The sequence below is a fragment of the Biomphalaria glabrata genome, chromosome 14, assembly GCF_947242115.1.
Source record: "Biomphalaria glabrata chromosome 14, xgBioGlab47.1, whole genome shotgun sequence".
NCBI lineage: Eukaryota > Metazoa > Mollusca > Gastropoda > Planorbidae > Biomphalaria > Biomphalaria glabrata.
Window position 1 is genome coordinate 7,709,923 of NC_074724.1, and position 25,187 is coordinate 7,735,109.

At 35.2% G+C, this 25,187-nt stretch overlaps 1 protein-coding gene across 16 annotated transcripts; it reads left to right on the forward strand.

Annotated features, from left to right (window-relative positions):
* Positions 1 to 383: 383 nt before the first annotated feature.
* Positions 384 to 23,620, forward strand: LOC106050703 (uncharacterized). Of its 16 annotated transcripts, XR_008774722.1 has the most exons (4): positions 16,395 to 16,640; positions 16,745 to 16,842; positions 20,070 to 22,867; positions 23,255 to 23,620. XR_008774722.1 is itself a non-coding variant. In XM_056010340.1 (3 exons), the coding sequence occupies exons 2-3, from the start codon at positions 8,050 to 8,052 to the stop codon at positions 20,879 to 20,881; spliced, it is 843 nt and encodes a 280-aa protein (XP_055866315.1). In that variant the 5' UTR covers positions 384 to 523; positions 7,986 to 8,049; the 3' UTR covers positions 20,882 to 23,620. The 16 variants fall into 16 exon arrangements, 15 of the variants coding, with proteins under 15 accessions (XP_055866315.1, XP_055866306.1, XP_055866314.1 ...); XM_056010340.1 differs by lacking the exons at positions 16,395 to 16,640; positions 16,745 to 16,842 and adding exons at positions 384 to 523; positions 7,986 to 8,080 and having other exon boundaries at positions 20,070 to 23,620; XM_056010331.1 differs by lacking the exons at positions 16,395 to 16,640; positions 16,745 to 16,842; positions 20,070 to 22,867; positions 23,255 to 23,620 and adding exons at positions 396 to 523; positions 7,986 to 8,080; positions 10,656 to 14,512.
* The last annotated feature ends 1,567 nt before the right edge of the window (positions 23,621 to 25,187 follow it).

The window sequence follows — 25,187 nt, forward strand, 5'->3', positions numbered from 1 at the left end:
GATCAAATCTAACTCGACCTCTTTAAAAAAATCAAAAGCGATATTTTGCTAGTTGAAATAGATCTGAAAGGCAAATGTGAATGTCTATCAGCTTTTTGTTGAAAAACAACTATCTACTGTAGATGGCTCGTATAGTTAATTTGACAGAGATTTTGTACTTAGTAAAGAATGAATAAAATGCAAAAACAAATTTATATTCTAAAACAAAATCTTAATTTTCACTTATTATCCTTATCACAACCCAGAAAAGGCCCCGCACAATCCGTTTCGCATAGGGCCCCGCAATGTGTAGGACCGGCCCTGGTAACATTCTACCTCAGAAATTGTTCATAGTTCATTTGGCTGTCCACTTTTCCGGCTGTAGACATCATGACTATTGTTTTCTGTTGTAGACACATGCATGAACACATGTAGTATACATGTAGTATACATGTCCCCACATGCCAAACGATGAAACAGGGGTTCTTCCGAAGGCAGCCGACTCCAGTTTCCTTGGAAGCCTGGAAGCCAAAAAGAAATCCCGGTAAATACAATGCTAAATGTTTTTGTTGGTTCGTGTTTACTAGTTGACAGATCAGCGTGAATCTTCATTGTTCTAATGTTGTTATGGTCAAGACTATATGCTTAAAACTGGGCTGGTCAATGCTAATCAATGTTCCTGGACATCACGTTGCGGATGAGGCGTGTGTTTGGTGCCTTTGTATGCAGGTCCAAAGGAACCTTATGAATCTGACCGTTTTTCCACATCACCATCGGAGAAACCTCCACAAGTTGTCAAAAATGCACCGGCTTTTAAATGTTAACCTGTCATCAAGCCAAAATTAAAGTCAAACAGCATTGCAGTGAGCTCTTGAGGAATTTGGTGGACTAGATAAAGGAAGGTTATGAATACAAGCATCTCTGGTCTGGTGATATTTTTTTCCCCAATAAAAACCCGGGACAATTAATATCCACCAATTGATACCGAGTGGTCAGTTATTATCAACAATATATTTTAAATTTCTAGTATGTACATGAAATGACGTTCAAATTTACTCAATCTAAATAAAGAGCATATTCCATGCGTTATTGGTTTTATATTAAAATGTACAATTTTTCAAAACATTCATTAGTGTTTTAATTATATAAATAAATTATAATTTGTTGTATTAGATTTTTTATAATCTAAATTTAAAAAAATCTTTTCAGGAATGTTATGCCGATTTAACAATATAATTAAGAAAAATATATTTTATGCAAAATTGTGTTAATTAAAAATTCAATAGAGTTCTCTATGTCATTGTGTTACGAAAATAATATACTGAAAGGTCATTCGTCAATGCAGATAACTGTTGGAAAAAGATGTTATATATTTATAATTTCAATAAATAATACAATACTTACAATTTTATAGGTGAAAAAGAAATAATACCATCTAAAATTATAATCAACTTTGAAATGTATCTAAATTTCATCAGTTTAAAGTATAATTTGAAAACAAAAGTGCTGTGTGGCATTCACGTTGAATGTTAGTTCTAGGAACCAAAAGAACAGGGTTCAAATTCTTGTAAGCTGCATGTTTATTTTTTAATGTACAAAAATTTGTACTACGATAACCAAGAAATAAAATTAAAATTTTGTCTCAATATATATTTTCTGAGCAGAAAATCAAGAGATAAGCCATCCAGTTGTGTTGCACTGGCTATGCAGCTTTCTCTGTAATTGTATAATTTTTTCATATTGAATGATGATTTTATCTGTGCTTGGTATCTAACAATATGACTAAACCAAGTCAGTGCTTATGAGTTCCTTCTTTTGGACTGACAAAATGCAGGAATAAAGTGTGTTGGATGCGCGATCAAATTTACATCGCTTGTTGATGTTTTTGTGATTGTGATTGACCTTGGCAGAGAGAAACCGAAACTTGGGTCAGTGGAACTATTGTATGTTAGAAATTGTGTCTCTCTGTTGAGATGGTGTTTGAATAAGCTTTTCTGGGAAAATTATTTTCCAAAAACCCAAATACATTAAAATAGTGATATTATTGTAAATATTTCTAGTCAGGTATTTAAAATTTAGGAAGCACGGTGGCTGAGCGGCAAAGCGCTTGACTTCTGAACCGAGGGTCCCGTGTTCGAATCCCGATGAAGACTGGAATTTTTAATTTTGGGATCTTTGGGCGCCTCTGAGTCGACCCAGCTCTAATGGGTACGTGACATTGGTTCAGGAAAAGTAAGGGTGGTTGGTCGTTGTGCCAACACATGACACCCTTGTTAACCGTAGGCCACAGAAAGAGACTTCATCTGCCCTATGGACCAGAAGCTCCGAAAGGGGAACTATATTTTCTTTTATTTTAGATTGTCCACAAACTTCTAGAATGCTTAAATCTGAGAAAGGTAATATATTAAATAACGAAAGTGTTATAGCTTAACTGTAGCTTTTTTTGTTAATTTCATGATATAAACACTGCCATGTCAAACGACTTCGTATAACTGTACAGCTGTGATGTTTATTATATATATGTAGCATTTTATAACACAGTAAAACTGTACTGTTGTTGATAAGGACTTAAAGCAACCTTTTATTTTCTTGCATAGCTGGGGCATGATATGATCAAAACTTTTGCAAAAAAATATTATAGGTACTAATGTTTTTTACTGGATAAATTCATACATGGCGAGAAAACTATAAATAGATAGTTGGTGTATCTGGTGTACAAACTACAGGAAGTGTTAAAAAGCTATACTTTAAAAAGGTTATATATTTCTTCCTTTGGACATCTCAGCACTACATAATACAGTTGTTTAAGCTGGAAAATGTGAAGCTCAATTTAGGGCCCTTGACATGGTGAAACTCTCCAATACTGGTGGGACATTTTTCATTTCTTTTTTTGGTATATTTAATATGCATATTTTTTTTTAAAGTGTATATTTTTTAGTTTGAGGAGAGTAAGGCACTTGGTAGACGCGTTGTCGTAAATCCGGAAATGTATTTACTTATTCCAAACATGAGACCAGCGTACACTTCTTAACTCTTTCTCTCCTAAATGACGATACCAACGTTGATTCCACCAGAATGTGGTAAATAATTACGGAGAGAAAGAGTTAATCATGGCATTTTAGCTAGCCGTAAAATTGCAAAACAATTTAGAAAAAAAAAAACGAACTTAAAATTTCTGACCCGTTTAAATTCAGACAGATTTTGATCTCTTTTGTGGAGGCCCCTTTCTTGTGGATACCCCGGGCTGTAGCCCCGCCTGCCGTCTCTTAAATCTAACCCTCATTGTTATGAAAGTGTGATAAAAGCCTGGGCATTGTTTATGGTCAGAACGAGGTCGCCCACACATTAGTTCCCCCCTCTCCTCGCAGCTGATGTGACCAAAGGAACGGAATATTCGATACAGTTTAAGATCAGTAGCGCCGCAGGCTCTGCCACTGTGTGCCACAGTCTGCCTAAGGGTCACCAGCTCCTGATTTTTTTCTCAGGGTTGTCTCCTGAAGCCTTTCCCGCTTTTGGGTATAGCCGCAAGGCAGTGGAGGTTCGGATTCAGAGTTTTTCTTCTCCTAGAAGGGTAGCCAACCAGGGCTAACGAGCCCCTTCTGCCGGAAGCTTACTGGTTTAGGCGCTAGTTGCTCGCCTTTGCCCCTTCTCCTGTCTGTGATAACGGTTCCGCCGGGCTCAGTAACTGAACCACACGTGAAGGCCAGGAGTTGTACTGGTTGTCAGAGGCTATTTGAGACGCATACCATTGGAAGCATTTTATAGATAATGATAGACTTAAGACCATTACCACTTCCAGCGTTAACAACTTTGCGAAACCTTGTTAGGCTACATGTAGTCTTATTAAGTTAGGTTTTTATATCTTTAAGAAAATAATATTAGAAAATAATATAAAAATAAATTAATAGCATCTCATCACACAGTTCAATGTGTCATTCAAAAATATTCTTTCCCCTTCACCTATCCCTTAGCCTGTTGATAGAAGATACAGGTATTAAATATTAAGTATGTAATGGATTGATTTTTGAAGTCTGTTGAGTGGGACATTGAATAAACAAAATCTTTGAATGAAGGTTGAAAATAATATAAACTACCAAAACAGGAAAGGAAGTTATTTTTTATGAACAGTTTCAACATTTTCCCCCATTTCATTCTTGTCGGTAGATCAAGTTTTGTTTTATACCGTTGTTTCTCTTCTTAAACTGTCAGGTAGAGTTGAGCCTTCGGCTCTTCGAACTCTAGGCCAGCAAAAGTGAACAAGAGCTCCCTCTCACCGGCATGAATGAGAACAGTGTTCTGTTCTGTCTGACGGGTGGGTCAGACTCGCGGCAAGAGACCGCGTACACTAAGACCCCCGCCATTTTCCTTTTCTATAACAGGCTAACTGTGCAGGACACGCCATTTATGTAACGGCCCCTTGAGGAACAGCGCCTGGATTGTGACAAGGTTGTGGGAGCTTTTTTACAACTCCGCGCATTGCAATGAGGATGCTCTCGCACCCCCTTAGGCACCCCCACGGGAGTCTTGTTTTGCTACCCTTTAGCCTAATCGTTTCCTCTTACGATCGTTTCCACCCGGGCGCCACTATGAGGCAGGGTAGCATGCCCGGGCCGTTGTTTCTCTTGTAAGTACTCTCGTCACTTCGAATGTAACCCTAACGGCCCCACCCTTACATATGTCTGTATTCTTTTTCTAGATTCATTCAATCGTGCACTGAAAAATAAAGGGGAGGTGGCATAACTCGTAACTAATGATTTTGAAATTATTAGGTGTGTTTGAGTCACCATTGTTAGACAATACGAACTTTATTTATCCCTGATATGTATCTAGAAATGGAATGTACCTTATACAACATTTACATTGTGTGTAATTATTTACATAATTACTGTTACATTAACTTGGTAATGTGGATGAATTGTATACTAAGTTATTGTTACGTATTTCTGAATCTTCTGGCTAAATGTACTAGCAGACACACAAATAAAAACACTGTAAAGAACTTGACGACTCAACTTTCAGCTTCATATAACTTTAATGACTATTAACTCTAACAATTCGTCACTGTAACAATTTAGCGTGGAAGACTTGTATCTTCTGGAACAACACGTGAGGAAACGTCACATCCTGTCTATAATTATACATGTAGATTCGAGAGAACACACGCTGCAGTGTCATCATGTCGGGGTCACACGTAGTGACCTCTATCTGTCACTGTTCGTTAGTAACTGCCCCCTTCTTAGATCTGTTCGTCCCCTGGAACAACACGTGAGGACACGTCACATCACATCCTGTCTTTGTTTATACATGTAGATTCCAGAGAACACTCGCTGCTGTGTCATCCCGCCGGGGTCATACGTTGACCTCTACCTATCACTGTTTGTAACATTATTAAAAGTGAATTACTGAACTGATTAAATAGATATAGGCCTACGTAAGGCTGCTCATCACTGCCGGTACAGCGGATGTGGCAAGAAATAAAAATCTGAATCCGTAAAAGAAAAAGAAACTCTAGTTGAATAGTGAGCAGCTAATTACATCAAGTTGACATTCGGGAGTTTAAACGTTTAGACTGATTCATTGCGTTGTTAGAACGACAGACAGAGAGAGAGAGAGAGAAGATGCAGAAAGAGAGACAGATACAAACACGATGAGTGAGACGTATATAGAGACACTTGTGCGGTGGTCTAGTGGTAAAGTGCTTGGCTTACGAACAGGAGAGTATCGGGTTCGAATTCTGGCGAAGACTGGGATTTATAATTTTGGGATCCATAGGGTGCCTCTGAGTCCACCCAGCTCTCATGGGTACCAGACATAATTTGTGGGAAAGCAAAGGCGATTGGTAGTTGTACTGGTTACATGACACCCTCTTGAACCTTGAGCCAATGAAAAGGTGATCTTAACATGATCTGCCCCATAGATCGCAAGGTCTTTTTAGAGATAGAGTAGGATGTTGTACTAGCCACGTGACAACCTTATTAACCGTAGGCCACAGTAAAAAGATAATCTTTACATGATCTGATTCTACATATAGAGACAGAGCTATAGACTCTGAGATACGCTTGAACAAAACACTAAAGGCAATAGTTCCCAAAAAATGATTTACTGTATGATATTTAGGTTGTCACGTTTAGTCAGGAAATTTTCTTTTCCAGCCAACACAAATAACCTTGACCTAGTTTCTGCAAACCATGAGAAATGGGAATGGGGTGAGACAAAACAGCTGAATGCTACCAAACAAAGAAAAAAAAGCCATTAAGTTATGCATTTATTCAGCTAAACCTGTTGGCTACATTTATATAAAAGTATATTAATCTATAGGAGTTGCCGTGGCTTAGTGGTAAAACGCTTTGAATCCTTGTTAAGACTGGGATTTTCAGTTTCGGGATCTTTAGGATTCTGATTTTAGTTGTCGAAAAGTAAAGGTGGTTGAATGCTCTGCTGGCTACATGATACCCGCGCTAAGAGTTGACCACAGAAACAGCCTGGCCTGTACATCATCTGCTGAATGTAAAGTATATAACGTAAAGTATCCCTTACAGACCTTGCGGATGTTAAGGCCATCTTATTATATGGCCAACGGTTAACGAATTGAAAGTCATTTGGCCAGGACAACGACCAACCGCCTTTACTTTCCCCAACTAAAGTCAGGTACCCATTAGAGATGAGTGGACTCAGGGGAGGCAAAAATAAAATCCAGAAATTCAAAATCCCAGTTCTCTCCAAGATTAGAAACCCAGAACCCCCAGGTTCGAAGCCGAGCACTTAACCACTTAGCCACCGCGTCTAAAAGGGAAGCTTTAATTTACTTACTACAAGTACAAATATAAATAATACAAATAATAATAATAATGATAAACTTACCCTCTATCAGGATCTTTTTTTTATATTCAAACATATTGAAAACATTTTTAATTACAGTTCGTAACATTAAAGGTAAGAAAAACTGGTCGACCCCACCTCCGTTACATGGATGTGATAAAATGGGACCTAAAAATCGTGAACATTGATCCTGACCATTGGGGAGACAAGCCCTAGAGCGCACTAGCTGGAGAGAGACGGTGACCAAGAAAGCTATTGACAGCGAGAAAACATGGGCCTCGATTCTTGAAGAAAAGCGTGCCACACGGAAAATGGCCAGCTCCTTTACCACCAAAAAGAAAATCACCTTAGCCTGCGATATATGTGGACGGCAGTGTCTCTCTAAAATATGAAAACGTGTTCTACGAGATGAATCATAGACATTACGACTAAAGTAGGCTAACAACAACAATATTTATATATATATATATATATATATATATATATATATATATATATATATATAATATTGCAACCAGTTTAATAGAAGTTTCTTATACACGAGAGTGTCAGAACCCTAAATAACCACCCAAATATGGATGCTCTTCATACCTATATGGATATTTTATTTCATTTTGTTTAAATTATCATCATGATGTAAGCTAAGAATGATGTCAAGAGAGAGAGAGAGAGAAGAGCACTTGAATGTTGGTAAAAAAAAAATAATGTGAAGCGTTGTCTGTTGTTGTCTTGAGATCCACTGTTTAAACTCTTACCTAGAACTAGTTGACATTCAAACTCGTAGTTGACAACTTCTGGGTGATATTGTTGTCGCCGGAGAAATTCATCTTTTAGGTTGCATTGGTATTGTTATTATTTAATACATTTCTGTATAAAAAAAAATTCTGTGGCCTGATGTAAGTAGGTAATATAGTTATTGTTAATCTAGAAAGCCCTATTGTGTTTTATGGAATTGAATTCCTATAAAGTAAACTTTGTATGTCCATGACTTCTGGATTTATCTCTTTTTCTTTTTAAATTCATGTTTTTTGTTTGTTTTGTTTGTATTTTAACAAGTCTATGTACAATCTTTGAAAAATAGAAAGAAAAAGAAACCAGGGCTATATCAATTTCGTACTCTAGAAAGAAAATGTATACTTTTTTTCGGAAAAATTAATTCAATAGATGTATTTATTATTTATGCTTAGAAATGTGACTGTACATATACAAGATTTCTACAGTTTGATAATACAACATCGTAGGAACTGAATCATGGGAGGTCGGAACTCAAAGTATCGTTATGGTAAATACATGTTTCTTTACTAGTGCCAATATAATTTTTTGAACAGTGTACAATATAGATGTTTTAGAATAGAAATACTGTTTAAAAGCCTTTCGTTAGAACTAATTGGAAAAAGAGCAATACCTTGTACTAAGACAAATGTAGGCTACAACTCTAAAAAAAATTAAAGTCACAGGATTGTAAACCAGCAGAAAAAAATCAGAGCTCTTCCTGCAGCTTTAACACAACTTCTACTTGTATCGTGTTTTGTATGTAGCAATCGGGAGAAAAATTCACATTTGATAATAACAATTCAGTTTCCTGAGCTCTGAGATTTAATTTAGCCTTTGTCCTTAATACATTATAGGTCGAGCTTGCACTTTGTTTTATAATCCTTGACCATAGGAAATGATTTTGTAAAGGTCTTCATAAACTAGATCAGTGTTTCACAAACTGTGTTCAGCGGAACTCTGGTGTTCCGGGAGGCCTGAATGGGTGTTTCCCGAACTCCTAAAATATTACATTAGTAAATCTTTTTTTTTTTAATTGGCGCACCGTTCCCTCATTTTTCATGAATGTCACATAGAAATAAAGGCTTATAAAAGGCTTATATATAAAAAATGTATTTAATAATAATAAAATACAAATAACATTAGAATGTATTGCTTACTAAAATATCGACAATAATTATGTTTCTACAAAATACTCGACTGTTTTACACTTTAAAAATGAACTCTGATACTTTGTGGTGTTTCTGAATTTTTCAAATCGATTTTTCTAAAGCTCAATCATTAATCGGTAGCAGAAATATATTACAACTAATATTAACCTGCATAAAGTCTATGATTATACAAAAACTTCCTCTTCACGGATGTAAAAAGGAGTGTAACACCTCAAGCTGCTAAATGGCAGTTTATGATTAAAATTAGTAACTCGACTTATGTTTAATCTCATCAAGAGCAAATGTCGAAAGTCTTTAGTTATGTAGATGCTGCATTTACGAACAAAATATTATAGTTAAGGAATCGTTCGTCCCCACCCCTATTCTCCAGCTAATTGGTCAGTAAGCATCTGTGGCATTTTACGTCTCGAGAGACGATCTTTTCCTTTCGCAACTTCTTGTGTGACTAAAGAGGCCAATCCTTGATACGCAGCAGCTATAGCAGGTTGGGCAAATGTAATCAGCAGGCGCAGTTGCATTTTCACCCTTCTTTCTGCTTCTGTTGTGTATGACATCTGCAAGCCGAGACCCTTCCTTTACGCTCTATCTCCATGTGGATCTAACCAGTGCCACTTTTTTTCCAGCTGCTAGTGCCGATTTTGAAGAGCTTCATGTCGCGTTTGCATACATCCGTATACAGTAAAAGTGGGCGACCAGCGGCTCTCCTGCCTTCTATTAAATCGACATACAGAATGTCTTGTGGAAGTCGACCTACTGGCATTCTTTATGAATGCCGAGCTCTGCATGAGAGTCGATCGGTACAAGGAATCGCAAGGGATTGAGAGAGAGAATAATGGTCCATGTGCGGCAAAAGGTCTGTCCTTGTACGAGGACAAAGCGACCTTACAACTCACTGCCCGCTTCCTCTTCCGTGCTCTAAGGGAGTAATCTCAGCATGGTTTGTTACTATTGGGGTTTCTGATTCAATATCCGGCTCCGGACAAAAATATATTACGAATATAGGTATGTTATTTAACAGTTTAGCAAATGCTCAGCAACACAAGCTATTTACAAGACATGCTTGTATCCGGCTCCGTTGCGCGTCCCACAGACTTAAACTTGTTTTGATTGACCTGAATGACGTTTCAGATATACTAAAGCTATTGGTTTCATCAAGATTATCTTTTTCGTCCATAACAATCCTAAGCAAGCGCGTTGGTGCTAAATTTACATATTTTTAGTGAGACACTATGAACTGAGAAATACGAATTTATTAGCGCTTTAAGACACAACTTTAAGATGATCGTTGACTGTTTGGAGCATGTTAAAGTAACGGTGTAATCAGTGCCAGCTCTATTTATTTTAGTGAACTGTACTTTTATAACAGTTTTACTCATCTACTGTTCACTGAATTATAATTTATAATCAGGTTTGTTATTAGTAAAATTGATTCTTTTTATTGAAAAGGAGATTATTCTTTAAGATGCCTATTGACCTATTTTCATAAACAAACGCAATGTTTCCAACACTGTGACTACATCAGATTTTACACGAATGAAAGTTTCTTGTAGAATTAGAATTAGCATAACGATAACAAGTGATCGAGTCATGCAATAAGTAATTATTTTTATATGAAAATATTTGTTTGTTAAAATAATTTTTAAGAATTGAAAATTTCCAGAAAAGTATATTTGTTTTTTTTTTTTTTTTTTTTTTGGCGCCCATGTGCGTGTGGCGCACCTGCCAGAGGGTGATAAACCTTTGAAACTTGTCAAACAAAACAAAAAAGTCAAGTAGAGAAACATTGAATTTTCATATTTTGAAATCTCAGAAACATGTATTTTGTATTTTGTTTTTAAATTTTAAAAAAAAAATTGCTTACCTTTTTCTAAATATGGAAAACAATCTACATAATTTGATATAACTTGTCGACAGGAACACATGAAACGGCACAACACAAGAGAGGCGATAAAGAGACAAGATTGGAGAGAGAAAAAGGATGTTCCAAGCCGCATGAAAGTCAAATACAAACTATTGACTTTTCTATGGGACATTTACCAGAAGGCTATCAAGAGCAAGATCTTTTTGAACTCGTCAAGCTAATCGCTGGATTAACAGTGCTAATAGAAGTTCAGTTTTGTAGCGAAAAAAGGTTAGACTATTGGCAAAAGACTAGAACTAAATATCCTGGCAGCGAGTGGAAAGGAAAAAAGACCAATCTCACTGGGAGTGGCCGTATTGCTGACATTTTCCAAGATAAGAATGGCCCGAAATTTTGCATATGCTCCAAATGCAAAGAAGACAACGTCCAAAGAGAACTGTGGACAATTATAGTAATCACGGCCACTCACGTGGTTTTTGATAACTCCGAAGCAAACAGTTCAAGTTGCTGTCTATTTTACGACACTGATGATGGAAATTACATACAAATTAATTGCACCAAATGTCGCTGGTCACACGACTCTGGAGATTTGTGTTTCCTAGAAGGCTTTACGTGTGACAGAGAGCTATTTAACAACATTGACAACAAAATTAAACAGTTTAATGTTTTGTGGAAAACTATTCACGATAGATATGCACTGGATGAGAGAAAGGAAAAAATGGAAAGAAAATATTACTACAAGCGTTTGGTGGTTGTGGTATCACATCCTCATGGTGGGCCCAAAAAAATTTCATTAGGGCGACTTGATGAACAGCTTAAAAATAAATTAAAAAATGACACTGGGTATCAATTGTTTTATGACTCGCCTACATGTGAGGGAAGCAGCGGAGCCCCAGTGTATCTCTACGGACAGGACTGGTTTAAAGTGGAGTACGTCCATAGTGGTACAACAGAAGATAGACAACTAAATCACAGCACCACTTGGTGTCCCAAGTAGGAAAGAAACTAATGGCGTATCCAGGGTGGAGTAGGGCGATCCAAATTTTAAAATTCCCCCGGGGTCCTCCACTTGAGGGGACCACCAAATGAGTGTCCGAATTTTGTTTTTACATTAAATACTACGCCCTTATCTCATGTAATGATGTCGAATATCAAAATGCAGGGGCTCCTAAAGAATTTAAGCCCCTAAGTCCTAGATACGCCCCTGTAAGAAACTGCATTCTTGTTAACTTATGAGTTAAATTTAAATTAATTGCCTTGAATTAGTTTGCAAAATAAACGCTTCGAGTACAGGACAAAATATTGTTTTTCTTTTTGGAAAAAAAAGATCTATTTATTTAGCTGTTTAGCTTGTCACTTAGTCATCCCCCCGAATATAGGCCTATGTTATTTTTATTTTGAAAATCACCGACAAAAAAGCAATTTTAAAACCTAGACAAAACTTGTAATGTAAATTTGTTGCGAACTCTGCTTTTAGATAAACAAATATATTTTTATAGGCCTATATAAATATGCATTTTTATTTTTAATCGTCAGTGCCTACCCCATGCTAATTCTAAGTGTAAACTATTAAATTAAACCATTAATCTATAAACTATTATTTCCCAGGAGTTCTTGGAAATGTCCTGAAATTATTAAAAGCTCCTGGAAAGTCATACAATTATCTTGAAGAATAGTCAAAACTGGAAAACGACTATCTCACGAGCGATTTAAAAAAAAAAGCGGCATTGTCAGTTTTCATTTAATAAAAATGTAGATTTAATAATAGGGCGAATGAATTATAACCGAAACAGGCAGTTCCAATGCTTTTTTTTCTTTCATAGTCACTAGCATATAAATATAGATATAAATCTTTCTCCATCTCTTAAAAATAAATTAAAAAGCGATATTTTGTTAGTTGATAGTAAATCTAGAAGACAGATCTGAATGTTTATCGGCTTTTTTATTTTGTACTTAGTAAAGAATAAATAAAATGCAAAGACGGATTTATTTTATAATACAAAATCTAAATTCTTACTTACTATGCCTACCCCTGCCCAGAATGCGCAATCCTTTTCGCATAGGGCCCCGCAATTGTTAACCGTTATTAGCAACTGTTTCGGTTTATTTTAAATTTTAGTTTGTTATTGAGAAGACACGTGTCAGATGAAGAATGAGATGTAATTATATGTTCACAAAACCATTTTTAAAAAAGGATGTCTTTTTTTTTTTCAGAACAGCTGCAACGTTGAGGGAAGGGAAGGGGGTGCTATGTCCTCAGTTTATGAAGGGGGTGCTATGTCCTCAGTTTATGAAGGGGGTGCTATGTCCTCAGTTTATGAAGGGGGTGCTATGTCCTCAGTTTATGAAGGGGGTGCTATGTCCTCAGTTTATGAAGGGGGTGCTATGTCCTCAGTTTATGAAGGGGGTGCTATGTCCTCAGTTTATGAAGGGGGTGCTATGTCCTCAGTTTATGAAGGGGGTGCTATGTCCTCAGTTTATGAAGGGGGTGCTATGTCCTCAGTTTATGAAGGGGGTGCTATGTCCTCAGTTTATGAAGGGGGTGCTATGTCCTCAGTTTATGAAGGGGGTGCTATGTCCTCAGTTTATGAAGGGGGTGCTATGTCCTCAGTTTATGAAGGGGGTGCTATGCCCTCAGTTTATTCGCAGTCATTCGCAATAGGTTTCGATGGATTATTCAGTTCCTTTCTTTCCGTTATCAGTCTTTAGCTTTACAATATAAGCACAGGTAACAAAGAGAGGGGAGGTCGGAGGCTGACATTTTGTGGCCTAACAATGTCGGTGGCCGAGTGGTAAAGCGCTTGGCTTCTGAAGCGTGGGTCCCGGGTTTGAATTCTGGTGAAGAATAGTATTTTTAATTTTGGGATCTTTAGAGCACCTCTGGGTCCACCAAGCTCTAATGGGTACCTGACATTAGTTGAGGACAGGTAAAGACGGTTGATCATTGCACTAGCCACAGGAAACCCTCGTTAATTGTAGGCCACAGAAACAGATGACCTTTACATCATCTGCGCTATAGATCTCACGGTCTGTAAGGGGAACTTCACTTCACTATATTTGAAATGGATAACTCAGTCCCATCCTTAAAAGCAACCAGCCAAGTGAGTTTCCATATCTACATCCAATGTTGCCTGCCTGCCAATATGTCTAGTAGGGACTTTTCGCTATACTTTTGGTCTAGCTATAATTGCATCTACCTAAAGTTTATACCTATCACAATAATAATAAAGAGTTAACACATGTGACAATTCTTTACACAATTCTATCTCTATCATATTTATCTTATCTGTTATTATTTAAAAATGTACATCTTCAGATTAAAATGCAGACAATTAGTTGCCTTAAGACAAAAAAAAAAGTGGCAAGTCTACCCAGATCTGCACATTAATATGCATGCATTTAATTTGCATTTTGAGGTAATTTAGTCAAGGATAAATAAAAACAAGTTCTATGTGCAGCTTTTAAATCATATGTGTTAAGAATTGTTTAATATAATTATTATTCTATATTTTTAGGTCACCGTTTATGCCAGCCAGGCTCTATAATCTTCTTCTAGATTCTCTACTTCTATATCAACAGTTGATATTTTGATATGGGCTTTTTTTTTTACATTGTACGTTTTAGAATATGTCTTGTTGGGTTAATGTCTGTTATTTCAAGCATGTTAGTACGTTTGCTTATTTCTAACCGGATTTTCTAAATAAAGATTAGCCTACATTCATTATGGTCAAAATAATTGTATGGTCTTTCAATTATTTTTTTTAAAGGAATGTATTAGGAAATATTTGATTCCTTTATTTATCCTTTTCTTGCTTAAAAATTGTAATCGCTATAGTCTTTATTTAGATATTTAATTTTGAAAAAAACGTGAATAACTAATAAACATAATACATTTTTAACTAACAATAAATACTTCTGTTGTTTTATTGTGTGTATTGAAGAAAACCTAACCACAGTAACCCAAAGAAGGAAATATTTTACCCGGTTGTCATTGCGTTACGTTATTTACATAAAAGGATATATAAAAAGTGTGACTACATTGAACACAAAAAGAAGAACAAACAAAAGAATCGACTATTTTAAAGACTTGATAGAGAGATTGCTTTTCTATTGTCTGCAGTAAGTGTAGACAAAAAGGTGTTCATTTTATAACATATATGTTTGGGGGGGGGGAGAGAGAAGGTGACTTGTGTTAAAAAAAAATGATTAAAATGAGGAGGATTCGCACAACACGTCGACCTCATTCTCTCGCCCTAAAGCCCATCCTTTTCCAGAAGCAAGATTTGGCGAATGTGTGTCTTGACCTGCTCTAGAGTGCTCCACATCACTGTGCTGATAGTTGCTTTCGGACAGAAAGGATTTTTCTAACAAAGCGTATATCAACTCGCTCTGTCTGGTAAAAAAGTTTGTACAATTCTCTGATCAAATTAATATTCTGGAGTTGAAACTTTAAGACCAATTCGTTGCGTAGCTAGAATTACAAGTACAAAGCCTAACTGTGGTTTCCTCATCAAAGAGTTCAGTAACAAGGGACGGCTGTTTCAAGGAATCATTCGTCCATTTCAGCGTTTTATCTTCACATCTAAATTTGCTGTTGCTGTTGAATTCTACTTTATGGAGGAAAGATCTGAAGAACCGTCGTCTACACCACGATAAAAAGGTATTCGTCATTGCCTGACTTAGGAGGATTCTTATGATCCGCTGACTAGATACGACCTCGAATGAGGATTTGTGGCGAAGTACAAATCAGCAGCCCATTGATGTAGATATCATTCAGAAATACTGGAGATGGATAGGTTAAACCCTTAGCAAGCCTGCATCCATCAAGGCAAGCCCTAACCTTGAACACCCAAGGAATGAAAAAGAGGAGACGGCGCGGCTATTTTGAAGCAGATGTGCAAATCATGGGGACAGATGGAAAGACTCGCCCAGAACATGACGCCTGGAAGAAGCTGGTTGGTGTCCTATGCCCCTATGAGATGAGAGTGAAGTGGTAACGTCGATGCCGTGTAATATGCAAGAGCGCTTAAAGAAGTTCTTCTGACCCCTACATAAAGATTATGTTTAACTAATTAGTTTCAAAACGTTTTATACCATGACTGAGTTTACTAATAATAATAGCTAATACATTTTTTTAGAAATGTTAAAAAAGTCTGCAATTTTGATCGAATAGTTCAGTCCCCAAATTATCACAGATGCAAATACACAGTTTAGTCGGTGACCTAAACGCATCGAATATCCCAAAACATTATTTTAAAAGTAGGCTCCTTATACTTAAAGACTGCTTATTTTGTATTGAATGGCAAGTTAGCCTAACATTACTCTTGTTAATGTAATTGAGTTATTTATATTATTTGTTGTTGTGTATAAGAAATGTGTTAAACATTTAAAGTTGTATCCTATCTTAGATCATTTTATGATTGTCATTGATACAGTGCCTACCTTAAGATTTAATAAAAGCAGTGATGCAAACAAAGGATGGCGTCAAGATTAAAATTAAAAAGAAATGCCTTTCGCCAAGTTTAAATTTAAATTTTGTCAATTTCTAGCTTGCTAAGTTTAGGGACAATGACTAGAGTCATGCTTTGTATTGTTTAAATAGTGATTTTTATTTATTTCAATTCTAATTTTTTGAAGAACCCAAGAAGTTTGATTCATTTAAACATCTCTAACTGAAAAGAAGACCATCCCATTCCTGAAATTCAAATAAAGGTATCGCGTACCATTCCATTGTAAACGCACTTCTTAGAAATACTTAACATTCAGTTTCATTTCATAGTTAACAACGCCTGGTCATTGTTGACCAAAAAAAAAAAAATAAAAAAAAATAGTCTGCTAGCAAGCAGCATTTCGTCGTGCTTTAGCTTCCACACCCTTTCCTCACTTCCCCCTACCCACACACACTCACACATTTCCAGCTCAACATGTCTCTCCCAGTGTGTAACTGTGTTAAGTGTTTTCTATATCCGGGCTCCGGGCTTTGTGCAAGGAAACTTTGAGGTCTACTCTTGTGTTTCATTGTAGTAGGCCACAACTTTGTAAGGAGCTTTGCCTTTTACTTCCGTTCTAAAATCTCAAATTTTAAACTAGGTTTTAGTCTACATTTTATACTGCAACATTACAGCATTCGTTTTTTTTTTAGTTTCTGCTTTGACAATATTTCAAATTTGATGCTAGGCCTACTCAGTTTTTAAAAAGGAACCATGGGACAACAGCACTCGAAGTTCGAGTTTAATTATGGTAAATACACTTTATTCGTTATCAGTGCCTATACAATTTCTTGTACTTTTAAATATTAGACTTTTATTTTATTATAGATCTAAATGCTGCCCCCATAGACATAAATACATAGAGACTGAAAAAAGGAAGTAATTTCATGTAACTTGAAAACATGTATATCTATTGTATTCGGATTTCCGAATTATGAAAAGTTGCATGATTTTCATTCTTAGAGATTGAACAAATCTACACTGCCTCCTTATTTACAATATATATAGGTTTGTATCAAAGTTAAAAAAAAGCACTTTTATACTGCTCATAAATGCTTTATAATAAAGTACACAAAATTGCAAGTCACAAATTTTCGTTTCATAAAACTCTTTAATTGGCCAGTCTATATTTATTTATGTCTATGGCCGCCCCACATTCCTTGGGTAATAATGGCGGGGAATAGTATTTTTAAGATATATGTGTGTATAGGCCTATATACGATGTTATAAAAGATGTTGATAAACGTAGCATTTTAAAGCGTACAATATTAAAACTATCTTTTAAATTTAAATCATTTAATAAACATTGATATAATGGTGCTAGCCGACATCTCAATAGCTAGATGAAAACAGTTCTGTTAATCAAAGCAATTGTCTTAATGTTACTGTTACAGTACGATTTAAAGTTTTGCTGGTGATGTAAAATATAATGTAACATTTAAGACATTTTGGTGGAATTCCTACCCAAAATATATGTGTATAAATATTAAATCATTTTTAAGAATTTTCGTGTATGTAGCCACAGACACTTATTGTATGAATTGAATTGTCTGCTGTTGCAAAATATTTTTTTCCGCTTGGGTTTTTACTCCCTGATAGGTGTCACCCAATGAGGCACTCACCCCTTTGAACCCACTGCTTACATTATAATGTCATCGCATTTCTGTGTGATGTGTTATTACGATCAGAAGATTGTGTCCGAATGTGCAGAAGTAATTAATATCTGCGTTGAGTCCGACTGTATCAACTGACTACAGGATGCATGATACGAAAGATGAACATATTTAAATACTTTAATACGAATAAGAACAGTCTTATCTCAGTCCCAAACCTTTTTTGTCTCATAGACCCCTTGACATGTTTTCCAGTTTTCAAGGACCCTCTGCATTTTGTGGAAAGTTCATTTATTTCATATGTTTTTCTCGCTAATTTCTAGGCCAAATAAATTCATTGATGAAATTCAAATTAAAATGAAGAAGAATGAAATTTAATATGTATTACAGGAGATTATGCCTTTGTTTTAGTTAAATTTAGGTTAGCCCCTTGAAGATGCAAGTTAACCCCATTAAACATGTCTGTTAAATAGACTATATCCGATTTCTGCTTAATTTTCTTTGTTTTGAAAATGGGTCTTTAGCACCCAAGAACTCGAGGAAAAAAAGTGTCAAACATAAGCCTTTAGGCAACTATAATACTTCAGTGTGAAGGAGCAATTGATCAAAGTTTGAGACAAAGAACAGTTATTTTGTGGATTTTTTTTATTCATAACAAAACGAAAATATGATAATAATAACACTATATTATCGGACAAGGTTAACTAGTCCAGCTTTTATTGTTTTTACAAGTATGTCTTTTGCAAGTAAAAACCTTCCAGTGTCCTTACTCATTTTACCATTAAACATTTGAACAATATTGTTGCTTAGAAGAATTTTTATCATGATATCAGAAATAGGAATGTGTAAAACAGGTTAAAAAACCTCTTCAATGGCTAGCAAAGTCAATGTTTTGCCCTATAGTGTGATGTTTTCTGGAGTTTGATATAGATGTAAAAATATTGCAAAACGTTCACGAACCTCTTCTCTTTTGTGATGTTTAATAAAACATTTCTTTTCTACTGTGAGTATATTCTGAACTTAGAGTGTTCGAAAGTATTTCAAATCTTAATCTATTTTATCATGTTGGCATTGTCTCAAATGATGTTCCAGCTTAAATGGTCTCATAGCGACTTAACGTAACGTAACGTGTTACATAAAAACAACAACAACAACAACAAAACAAAAAACAAGCGCAATGGCTTATTCGATAAGGAATTAATGAAGCCAGAATTCTAATAGCCAACACTTTAATGTCTACATCACTCTTTTAAGACTCGGCCATGTACAATATTACTTTCATGTAGACATAATTAAGCTATTTAAAATAATATGTAAACATTTTTAAATAAAACAAGGCTACAAAGACAGTTTGTGTAGAAATACAAATTCAAAATCGGCCCCCAAAGTGGTCCACCCAGGCAGGTAAATAGGCAGGTCTCAATATTTTCAGAAAGAACATCAGAATTAAATTCTATCAAAGACCAATGACAGAGAAGAATGAAGAAAGAAGGTTGACAGAACTAGTGTGGTGGTCCAGCAGACCAAAGGATAGGTGAAAGTGAATGTGAAATTAAATGCGAACCTGGCCTAACTGATGTCTTATAATGAATATCTAATAGATCTAATTGTTTTTATTCAAAAACCTCAAAAAAAGAGAAAAACATTTCCTTAAAAAAATCCTTTAGTTAAGTGTTAAATGTGGTGTATAACACTGCAGTTCACGCGATAATATGAAAACCTACTTATTAATTGTTGTTTTAAATTATGTCCAACGAATATGCATACTAATTAGATTTTTTTCTCTTAAAAAAAGTAAACATTATTTTTGGGTAAATATAGTAGATAGTAGGACAGAACTTACATAACGTAGAAATATAAATGTGAAAAAAATTAACAAAAGTCTAAAACCATTTCCACAAAATGTGTTGAAAATATGTTTAATAGTCATCTCCCCTACTAAAGAGCCTATCGTGTTTGTTACTATTAATAGTGAATAGTTTTAAAAGTTGTGAATTTTTATGAAAAAACTGCTCGCATAAGCGATTTAATAAATTAGTTTTTTCGCTTTTAGAAAAGAAAAAAGTAGCCGTTGCATCAGAATTTTGAATGGACTAAAATATTATGATGGCGGATTTTCACTATCTTTTCTAGTTTCCGAGATCTAAACTGGACGGACGGACAGACGGACAGACATTTCACACAAAACTAATAGCGTCTTTCCCCCTTTTGGGGGCTGCTAAAAAAACAACATTTGACTTTTTTAGCGGTCACCGAAAGGTGAAAAGACGCTACTAGTTTTGTGTGGAATGTAGTTTTGTATTTTGATATACCGTTACCTACCATTTCAAATTTTAATTTTAATTTTCATGTCACTTGTTGACAGGAACACATGAAACTGCAGAATCACAAAATGAAACGGATCACAAAACGGCTCAAGAAAAATGTCCTAAGCCACACGACAAACAATTTGAAATCTCAAAATTCTCCATAAACGATTTACCGGAAGATTATCAAGAAGAAAATCTTTTTCAGCTGATCAAACAGATGGTTAAATTAACAGTCCAAATAGTTGTCAACTATAGTAGCGAGAATCGTTCAGATTTTTGGCAAACTACAGAGACAAGGTATCCTGGTAGTGAATGCAAGGGACAAGACTCATTGCTCAGAGGAAGTGGCCGTATAGCTGACATTTATAAAAATGAAGAGGCCAAGACATGCAGGTGCTCAGATTGTATCAACAAGGAAAATGCTGAAAAGGAGACCTGGACCATTATAGCCGTCACGGCCACCCACGTGGTTTTTGACGAATCGGAAGCGAATAAATCCAACTGCAAATTGTATTACGATTCAGAAGATGGAAGATGCACTCAAATTAATTACTGCAAGCTTCGTTGGGCGCACACATTAGGAGATCTGTGCTTCATGGAATGTGTCACGTGTAATGAAAATCTAGCTAAAGAAATCTGGGAGAACATTCAACAATTTAATGAATTGTGGAAAACTATTCGAGAAGAATATAAAACAAATACAAGAAAATATAACAGTAATCGCTTAGTGGTGATAGTGTCACATCCTCACTGCGGACCTAAAAAAATTTCAATTGGACATCTTAAAGAAAAGAATAAAAGTGAATTAAATATCCAAAAAGGTTACCAATTGGTCTATGATACACCCACAGCAGGGAAACATAATTAACGTAGGTTAAATGACAAAAACAATTAAAAGGAAAATTAAATGTAAACGGGTCAAGGAGTCAAGGATGGGTATTGAATTGTCACTGTTCTTTATCCTAAAGAAAGATATAAAAGGCGGACTGTTAGCTTGAGACGAGGGAGAGCGCTAGAAAGTTAGACTTAGTAGTCGCTAGTTTTTAAAGTAAATATTTACTCATTTTATTGAACATTTCACTGAATCCTATATCTGTTATATATATCTTTGTACATACATTTATTGTTTCAAGTTCAAGTTTTAAATAATTAAAACTAAAGAAAACATCGGCACTTTGTTACTTCATTACTTGTTAAAGTGTTTGAACTATAATCAAGGCACCTCCGAACCCACATATGTCACAAGTTTATAGTATCAAGATCTGCCAGTTAAATAAACGTAATAAACACGTGACACTATGAAGATCAACTCAGGCGCCATTTTGACCTCACTGGCATAGAGGAAAGAAGCTGGCAGCAGATGGCCTCGCAAAGGAACAGTTGGAGAGCTCTTACAAATGCTGTGGGACAAACATTTGAGACTCAAAGAAAAGCCATTATTGGAGACAGGCGCAGAAGACGGAAAGTAAACTTAAATAGACCGCCCTGCGGACAACGGCTTTGTCTGCACGAAAAGCGGGAAAATATGCAGATCGCAACTGTGCCATGTGAAACACTGCACTCATTCTTAATCTTCAGGAAACGAAGACATTGCCATTATAATTATTATAACATCACTGAGTGTCGAAACTATAAACGAAAGCTCTGTAAGTTTTGGTGTAAAAGGCTTATCAGTATATCATATTCTTTTTGGAATTCCACTTTTATTATCTATCTTTTACTTTTATAACGATTTGAAAGATTGTGTTTGGTAATTAGATCTAAATCCAGTTATCAAATGTGATTCGTAGTAGAAACATTTGTGTACATTTTTTGTTCTGCAATACATAGAATTGTATTTATAACTCAACTATAAACTGAAAGATGTAGTGTATAGCTAAATAGATGTATAAATACAAAATCTTGCAGCTAGAAAATTATATTAATGAAATATTGTAGACCTTTTAATGTTAAGCTTAAAATCACTACCTTTTCACTTTTCAACTAGCTTTTGAGTCCTAAAGTTTAAGGCTTCGTGCAGTATTTCTTCTTGTCGTGGTCTACATATTTTGCCACATCTAACGCAGACAAAACCCGATTAGCGGTCTTAAAAAGCGAAGGATTTTTTTTTTTGTTTGACTTACTGCAAGTTTGGATCTAACCAATTGCCTACTCTGTTTTTATGGTTTGCAAATTTACATTTTTTTTCCAACACTGTAAAAGATAAAACTCAAGATCTTGATTCAGTTGTCATCGCATCGGAAAGAAAGTTTTGTTAATAACATTTTTTTACACATTCAATATTAATAAATGTAGAGCCTCAAATGATACGTCTTGGACAAAAGGTTGCAGTCATTCCTTGAACTGGCGCTCTATTTAATAACTGAATATAAACAGGGTGTTGACCGGCAGACTAGATTTCCGTCTACATAAAAGCATCACCACAGGACGAACCAGTAATGTGGGAAGCAGCGTTGGTTCTTTGTGTGGGTTGTGAGGTCAAGAAGTTGTTTAGGAAAACGATGGAAGAGTCATTCTATCGCCTGAAAAACATTCCTGTTAGTTTGTGAAGGCAAATGACCTTGCGATCTATAGAGCAGATGAAGTAAAAAGTCATCTGTATCTGTGGCCCACGGTTAACGATATATGGATTTGAATGTGTGTTTTGGTTTCTGATCCTATAGTGGACTTTTTACATGTGTGCCTCTATGTGTGTTAAGGCTTGTGATCTCATAGGAGAGCTGTTACATGTGTGTTGGTATGTGTGTTTAGGTTTATGATCCTATAGTGGAGTTTGTACATATGTGTTTGTATATGTGTTTAGTTTATAATCATATAGTGGAGTTTGTACATGTGTGTTTGTATATGTGTTTAGGTTTATGATCCTATAGTGGAGTTTGTACATGATTGTTTGTATATGTGCTTAGGTTTATGTTCCTATAGTGGAGTTTGTACATGCGTGTTTGTATATGGGTTTAGGTTTATGTTCCTATAGTGGAGTTTGTACATGATTGTTTGTATATGTGCTTAGGTTTATGTTCCTATAGTGGAGTTTGTACATGATTGTTTGTATATGTGCTTAGGTTTATGTTCCTATAGTGGAGTTTGTACATGCGTGTTTGTATATGTGCTTAGGTTTATGTTCCTATAGTGGAAGTTGTACATGATTGTTTGTAAATGTGCTTAGGTTTATGATCCTATAGTGGAGTTTGTACATGCGTGTTTGTATATGGGTTTAGCTTTATGATCCTGGAGTTAATAGCCTACAAGTTCGTTTGTGTGTGCTCATTATCTGAAGGAGAATGTTCAGTACAGCTCGATTGCACATTTTAAAACTACGTGACTTTGTTAAGATTCAAGTCTAGAGAAATTAATTACATTCTGATTCTACCATCACACAAAAGATACAAGACACCGATAGCAAAGACAAGCAGGCAAAAATACTCTTTCGTTCCAATCATTAAATAGATTTCAACTATCTGATATAAACATTTCATATGTAAATTATGAGTGAGTCTGGTGTGAATGTATATTTTGGTATAGTTATAACGTTTTGTTTGGTGTGATTCACATATTGTAAGACTAATTTTCTAATGGATAATAAAGATTATTATTATAATTATAATTATTGGGTCTCAATTTTTTTTTATATTCGTTTTACCCAGAATTGAAACTTCATTTGCCCACAAGGTTACGAAAAAATTAGATCTGTAATAAGAATTACTTCACCAGTATAAAAAAAAATTCAACAAGTTCAGTCTCATATTAACAACATTTGATGTGTGGGTCTAATTGTGCAAGATATATACAATTTGGATTTGTTGGTATATAAAACTAACTTCATGTTTTAGTTCTCTAAAATATTTGTCATGTAGTCAGTGACGTAGCTAGGGATTTGTGGCACTCGGGGGGGGGGGGGGGGGGGTTACCTTTTTATGGGCCCTTTCATTTTTGCATTTGACATCATGACATAAGATATATAAATATGTCTAAATTTTAATTGGTACAGTATATAAGTAAAATAAAAAAAATAATCTTAAAGACTCTTTTGTTGAATATTACTGTTTTGAATTGGCAAGATAATACACGAGTTACAAATCTCAATTCATATCTGTCACATCATTATTTATAGCTATTGTGAATGTATTAATTGAGAAGCACGAAATAAACTTTATATTTGATGTTTCACGTGAGAGACAAGAACCCACAGACAATTTAGTATCTTTCGATGTTGATTTGCATGTATAAATGTTAGTAAAAGTAAATTGCCCCTCTCAGACCTTGCTATCTATAGGGCAGAAAGTCCTAGACCCATTGGTGTTGTGTGCGCGAGTTGAAGTGTAGAACTAAACTACTGGTAGACAGCTAAACCCCTGTAGGTGTATTATATCTTGACTTTAAAACGTGAAATAACTAGAGTAACTTTTTTTGTGAAAAATATTATATAATATATAGTAGGCTATATATATATATAGTACATATATTATATACATAACCATTGTCCGCCGGTGGTCGATTAAGATTTTATTAATGTGTGTATAAAGATAAAGATATCTTAATATTTTATACATATAAACTTTTTTTTTACAGTATAGATGAAATAAATGTAGTAGACTAGCGGTTCTCAACCTTTTAACCCTGCAGCCCCCTAATACAATTTTTCACTTGGCGGCGACCCCATACATAATTTTTTTTTTCATAAGCCTAGTAAATGTTTATTAGCTAATTTTGTGAAATCGTTATCAAAATTTAGATTACTGATGTTAATTCCATTCGTATTGAGAACCCGTATGCAACATGAACATCATAAACAAACAATAAAAAAACTAGATAAAAGAAAGTTAAAAAAGATACACATTTTGTTATTGAAGCATACATTTATTTTACACTAAATAAAGCTTTTGCCATGTTCAGTCTCTATCAATAGAATTAACATTAGTGATCTACATTTTGACAACGATTTCATAACATTAGCTAAATCACATTTACTTAGACTTCATGACACATAACATGTTCTTTAAAGCATTATTTAACCCCCAAATCTTTCATCTAAATCTATTGTTCCTACTGTTACAGCCGGAATACACTGAAAATTGGAACGACAAATTAAATTTGGTCGAAATTTGTCTTACTTCAAGCACAACTTTTTCTTATTTTTCAATATTTTCATCTCAAATTTTTCTGGAGACATTGCA